This window comes from Artemia sp. Qi Xiang Cuo, chromosome 7 (assembly GCF_049724085.1).
Source record: "Artemia sp. Qi Xiang Cuo chromosome 7, ASM4972408v1, whole genome shotgun sequence".
Classification (NCBI taxonomy): domain Eukaryota; kingdom Metazoa; phylum Arthropoda; class Branchiopoda; order Anostraca; family Artemiidae; genus Artemia; species Artemia sp. Qi Xiang Cuo.
The window spans coordinates 12,328,380-12,335,374 of NC_142800.1; the positions used below are offsets into that span (position 1 = coordinate 12,328,380).

General features: G+C 37.6%; 1 protein-coding gene across 1 annotated transcript in view; it reads left to right on the plus strand.

The window, feature by feature from the left end:
- grp (serine/threonine-protein kinase grp) overlaps window positions 1-4,183 on the plus strand; it is a 68,897-nt gene extending 64,714 nt beyond the window's left edge. The window contains exon 8 of the mRNA XM_089092029.1: window positions 1,023-4,183. Within this exon, the coding sequence (XP_088948155.1) occupies window positions 1,023-1,244 (222 nt within the window). The 3' untranslated portion in view covers window positions 1,245-4,183. The remainder of the gene's footprint in view (window positions 1-1,022) is intronic.
- Window positions 4,184-6,995: the final 2,812 nt, after the last annotated feature.

Genomic DNA, 6,995 nt, shown 5'->3' on the forward strand with positions numbered 1-6,995 from the left:
TTCTATTCATAAATGAGGGTTCCCAATGTTGCAGTTTAGATTAGCCTTATCCTTGTCAGCCAACCGTCTAGGACCAAACGAAAAGTGGTTCATCCCAGAATGAGGTGAGAGGATGTCATATGGAAATGTTTAAGGGAAATGGGAACTTCTTGGGAGTGTGTAAAGAGGAGGGGGGTGAATATATTTGGATGGAGGAGGAGTGTGCATAGCCGTGTTGGGCTCAGTGGCTTAGTACTGCAGTGAGTTGTTAGAAGTAGTAGTAGTAGCTTCATCTCATGGCTGGGGTATGAAATTGAAACCTTCAGGGGTATCTTTATCAATGGGGCAACGCGAGTATACATTTTGTGTTGGAGGAGGGGGGAACAGTTTGTCTCTTATCCTCACAAAAGAGTTTCTCTAGTTTCTAGTTTCTCTTTTGATGGCTTCATCTCATCGTAGTAGTAGCTTCATCTCACGGCTGAGGTATCAAATTGAAACCTTCAAGGGTAGTTTTATCAATGGGGGCAACGCGAGTGTACATTTTGTGTTGGGGTGGAATAGTTTGTCTCTTATCCTCACAAAAGAGTTTCTCTTGTTTCTCTTTCGATGGCTCCATCTCATCATAGTAGTAGCTTCATCTCACGGCTGGGGTATCAAATTGAAACATTCAGGGGAGTTTTATCAAGGGGGGCAACGCGAGTATACATTTTGTGTTGTGGGAGGGGGGAGCAGTTTGTCTCTTATCCTCAGAAAAAAGTATGCTTAACTAGTTTCTCTTTCGATGGCTTTTGTCCGACACGCCTCGCTGCCAGTTAAGTATGTAATTCAGGTTAAGTATAGAATTGATCATTTCTCTTCACAAAAATTTACTTTAGTTCTAAATATTATCTTAATTTTGCATCAATAAAAAGCAGCATAACACATAGCTATTTAGTTTTATACGTACAGCATATATTATATGTAAAATACTGAATAGTTATAAATTTAGAGCTTGTTCTTGATTCTCCTTCTTCTCTTTTTAGTAACTTTTATTTTATTTCCAGTTCACCATCAGCTGTAAAGATATTCGAAAGATGGACCTAACTTTCAAAGCCAATGCTATGTCATTAAATGGAGTTAGTGTTTTGCTGGATTTTAGGCTATCTCACGGCTGCGGTATTGATTTTAAGAGACATTTTTTGAAAATTCGAGGAAAGTTAAAACCATTTATTTCAGAAGTGCCTATGACTTGGTCCCTAGCGGATGCAACAAATACAATTCCTTAGAACTGCCTGGCAAAGTACAAGTCTGGATTTTTTTTTTTACTTTTTTCATATTCTAAATTAATTATGGTGTAGCCCTAGTCGGGAAGTCATGTGCATACACCTTTAGACTAATTGAAGCAATCTCTGAAAACTTGTTTAGAAGTGAGGATTCTCTCCCAATGCGTGTTTTTTTTATTATTATTATTCTAAACCAATTTTGAATCCGCCCTAATCAGGAAGTAATGTACATAAATATTTACACCTTTAGGATAATTCAAGTGATTGCCGAAAAGTTGTTTGAGGAAGCGGGTGTTCTTTCCAAAGGCGTATTCAATATGCAACCATACAAATATTATTACATTTATGCAAAAGTGAACAGATTTTATTATTGTATATTATTGACCTTGAAAAAAATCATTTACCAAGATAAAAGCCAATTACTCTTAAAGCCATTAGAGAATTCTATCTTACTCATGTCGACCAGATTACTTCTGACCGATTCTCGGCTGTCCTCTCAAAAAACTAAGTATTTTGTTTTTGTTCTTTCATTCTTGGAGCGCGAAAAATAGTTGTGTGCGCATCTATCCGTCTATTTTAAATTTTGGTAACGAGAACATTCATAATTTTTCCATAGGCTCTTCGAATTCTGTTTTCTTCTTGTGTTTACTGTTCCATTTTCTGCTGACATAGCCCCCGCGATACTTGGCAAACGTCACCTGGTGTATGTTATTTATGAAAGTTGGCGATCTCTCGTTTCTCGTATTTACCATTCAGTTCTATATGTTTTCACAAGGTTAATATGCAGGGGCATAATTTTCTATGGGGCAGGGGGCGACTATCTCCTCCAGACCCAAGTTTGTCCTTTCCCCCAAACCTCAGTTTGCCCTCCCCCCATCTGAAATTTAGTTTCTGCAAAAAATATTGTCAAAATTAAGATAAGCCTGCATAATTCAAGTATCCAAAGAAAAAAAGTCAGCTTTCCTGTCGACAAATCCCCTTATTTGCGCCCTTTATTTCGATTACCTGATCGTAAAAATTAGGTAATTCATCTTTCCAGTCCTTGAAAATGTACAGAGGTAAACTTAGTAAACAAAAGCATACTATTGGCATTTACTTACTGGCTTAGATGTTTACTTACATACTCATTAGATATTAATTAGCTTTGCCATTTCCGCTTCTTCTTCCTCTCAAGTTCATTGGCCATTTTAAATGTACTGCTAATTAGTTTAAAGGTGTATTTTAATCAAGGGTGTCAATTTGTGGAAATGTAAGGAGGCCTGGGGAGGGGGCAAGGAATTTTTCTTCTTTTTCTTTTGAGGACACAAAAAAGGCGTTCCTGATTTTTCCAAATCAGGAATGGTGGTGCATTTCTGTTTTTTCGATTATTTTAATGAAAATAATTTTTTTTCAATCTAGGGGGAGCCATTGACCCGCCCCCCTCTACCCTTCCGTAGTTGGCACCCCTGGTTGTTATTTACTTATCTGGGTGAACAACTGGATAAAAGCAAAATCAGAATGCTTTCTGAATATTGTACAAGAGTTGTCTACTTTGTCAGTGTCACAGTTTATTTCGAATAGGGACAATTGGGAGGTTCAGTGTTCATTTGAATCAAGTCCAGAGTAATACTTTCGAGATTTCAATTAACTCAATAGAATCCAATATTTTAGGTCATATTGTTGGTAAGACCTGTAAATAGTTGTAGGAATTATTTACAAACTGAGAATTGATAAGTTTTGTCCAAGAGCTGAGAACACTAAGCTAAGACAAGACTAAATTATTATGGTTTCCTGTTTCTACGAAAAGAAGCAATTGGATTGAACTTAAGCAATTGCTGCAATATCTCCGCTAAGTCATAAATTTGAACTTGATTATGAATTTTTATTAAAATATTGGATTACCACCATGCTGAGGTGCTGACATTTTGGAAATGCCAAAAAAAAAAAAAAAAAAAATACGTTGCTTCTACACTGCACCCTTCAATCATCATTATGTCGCCTGAAAGGAGTTTTGCAGAAAACCGAGATTTTTCCAAAAACCAGAGGAAAACGAGTTTTAAAATTTTGACATTTTTATCTCAGAATCTGCTATAGCTAGAGCGTTTTTTATTTGGACCATATAACCAACTTTTGTTCAGCAAATAAGCAACTTTCGGCAAAACGAACCATGCTGTTAGTGATGCGGCAAAACCACTTTAAAGAATATGCAATTCGGCAAAGGAGAACTGAAAAATACTGGCAGTTAGAGACGTCTTACAGCAATGTCTATTAGATCATGCGAAAGATATTTTTTTTAACACAAAATAGCGTTTGTAACTCAGTTTCGACAAAAATTGTTATTTTCGGCAAAACCGCTTTCAGGCGACGATTAGTGAGCTTTATTTTGCTGTATATATTAAATTAAATTGAAGTAAGGCCAAAAAATTGAGGTTTGAAACCTCCCAGGGTTGTGTTTGTTAACGGTAGTTTTTCGTTTCTTGTGAGGGCTTAAGCATAATTGAGGCCTACAGACGGAGGCCTCGGTCATATACTATATTTTTTTCATACAAAGGGAGGCTACACACAAAATAAAATGTTGAATTTTAAATAATCAAATAACACCCACACTTATAGATTAGTTTCGGTGCGGGAAATTAAAATACAAATAAGGTTTTAAAAAAGGACTAATGAGGGGAAAGGTTTTTTGTAACATATTGGGCAGGATCAGTGCAGTAGCGGATCCAGGATTTTAGGAAGGGGGGGGGGCGACTCGTTGCGAAAAATTACCATTCTAAATTAAGCCTTACGTACCTTACTAATATTGAAAGTTGCATGCCTCTGCTTCTATCTGTCATTTAGCTGTCGGTTCTGTAAAGCTATCCACAAAAATACATTTATAGAAACACTTTCAATATTATATAACAAATTCTCGCCTCCTATTTCCACTATTAACAAATCTATCAATAACACTTTCTACACTTATGTCAATATTACGGTGAACATGAAGAAGGGCAAGTCTGGTGAGTCTTTCCTCCGTCAGTTTGTTGCCGAGCCGTCTTTTGGGTCTTCTTAATATAAAACAGGTTCGTTTAACCTGCGCAACACTGATAAGTGGAGCCATGAAGATCTGACAGAGTGTTGAAATACTCGGGAAAATATAAACATTGTAGTTGTGTGTCTGTAAGATTTCTCCAAGTATTTTAGGTATTCTACCTTTGACTGCATTGCTTTCTCTCAGATGAAGCAACAATATTTCCCGTGTTGTCGTTTTTTTAGCCAGAGTAAATTTATAAACTAATTGGGAGTGGAAACCCATTACTAACCAGTATTACTGTGACAAGTCGTGAATCACTTTAGCGAATTTTTGTGTCTTCGTTTCCATACAGTTTATTGGCAAGAAAGTACTGAGCTTAAAAGTGCCAAGCGTTTCAAAGGCAAAACGACTTTCTAAGTCTGAAATGATTGTGTCCAACGGGGGAATAAAAAATGACCGTCTATGATATTCCTCGTGTGAACTGAATGGTAAATTAATCCGATTCGTTTTCTTTTTCGCTATCCTTGGGACTGTTATTTCTAAGCCTAGCTTGGTTGCCACTTTAGTTACCTTGTCATATGTGTTTTTAAACTCGCTTTCACTCTCCTAATGCTTGACCAGCAGCTGGGTAAGAAGTTCCTTAACATAGCTTGCTGCAGACGCGAGGTATAAGCTCTTCTTCTGAAATAGCCAACTGAGCGGTAAAATTAGTCCAGATATGTTACTAAGAGAGTAAATGGTTACTATCAGGTTTGAGGATGTGACAGTAGTCAATAAGGATTTTGCTTTTGCTCCAGTTGTGCATTCTGCCCAGCCGCTGATAATCTCAAGAGCTTCCACTATCTTAGGGAGCTCTACCACAAACTGCATTAAGGAATCGTGCCTTTCGATCGAGCGCGTTTCACACATGCCAGTTAGCTGTGCTTTCATTACTCTGGTTAAAACATGATTGCGCTTTGCAAAAGCACCAAAAAAAGCAACTACTTCTTTTATTACTCCGATGGAGTTTCTAACACTCTGGATAGAAGAAGTTTTTGACATGGAAAGATTTAGAGCATGGTTGAAACATGGGCAACGCAGGGCATTCTTTGCTACCTTTTGAACTTTTTTCACAGCTCCACAATGTCCTGAAACCATCATGGCACATCCATTAGTGCCTATGCCCAAACAATTGTCTAAGTCTAGCCCACGAAATGGAACAAAATCCAACACAACATTTCTAAGTGTTTCCCTTTAATGGTCGGTTCGAAGTTTCCAATGCTGTCCGAGCAACAATTTTCCTGTCGGTATAAGAGATTAACTAAATCTTCGCATCTTTTGCAATTGTAATTTCAGCAAAGGGTAATTATCATTAGTGATTTTTGTGACACATCCGTCGTTTCATCAAAAGCCACACTGTAGAACTTGGCAGAATGAATTCGTGCAAGAATTTCTTTAAGAATCTCTTTGGCACAACATTCAATTAATTCATTCTGTGTTGTATTGCTTATATAAGTGGCATTTGCACCTGAGCTTTCCAAATGTTGTTTTAAAGTGATATCGCCACTATTTACACGGTACCTTAAAAGTTCTCGAAAGTTCCCTTCGTTTGTCAATGGGTCCTTTTCTGCCAATAATTCTTCATCATCTCTATGGCCACGAAGAGCAATGTTCTGTTGACCCAAGAAAATAATAGATTCTACAATTGGCTTCAATCTCGCTCTATTTTCCTGCACTTGTTGGCTACGTTGTTCGTTTACAAGGCTTAAAATGTTGGTTTCAGGGTTGTCATATTTTAGAAGGAAATGTTTGCCTACGTCAACTGAATCGCGGTGATACTGATTATTTTCATGAGACATCAAGTCACCGTCTTTTCCAGTTAGCTTAGCAAAAGTCACGATGGGCTTCTTTACCAACTTTTGCAATTGGTTGGAGCCTTCAACCCTTTAAACACCAATCACAGCACAAAATTGATAGAATAAGTCCCTCAGTTGGTTCGAAAATAATTGCCCGTGAAAGTTTTCCATGGAAACACGAATTAAAAATATCTTACCATACCTGTCTTACCTCTAGTAAATTGAACAGGGAAAGTAGTAGTTAAATAACCGAATTCAAGGGTTCTGAAGCAATTGATATCGCATACGATCATCCAGTTTTTCAAGTCTATCGATATAGCTTCCGATATCGTTTTCGTAGAAAGTGCTTATATTTTCGATGTTTGTGTTAGGCTTGGGGCTACACTCTTCGATTGATGCTAACGAATCATGCACTATCTCACTATTAGTCAAAGCGCTGGAATCACTACTAACACTGTAAGTCTCATTATTTCTATCTTCAGTCATAGCATCCACTCAGCTAGATTTAGCTTCCGAACAAAAGACGTTGTAGAGAGTTGTCTGCTTTCGCTTTTACATCATAACTGGTTAATATTATTCAAAAATTGTATGCTTTTCCAACCCTTCTAGAATCGCGACTAACCCTAAGGCGTATGTGTTATCGGAGTCATTCCAAGATTTTTGCTTAGTTATTGAATAAGAAACAGGTTTTGACGCGCACACTTTTTGAAGCTTCAACGATTTACGAGATGACAAGCTTCAAAATACCTTGTAAGTTCGGGTGACACCAAACACTCTAGACAATTCCCTAAAGACTTAAGGTAGACAGACCAAGTGTCGTCCGATCCTTTTCAAAGATGCGTTGATCCAAGCGTTGATATCGCAATCAAGTCACAGAAAATCTAATGATAGAGCTTTTAGCCCATGCAGGGGGGGCGATCGACCCCC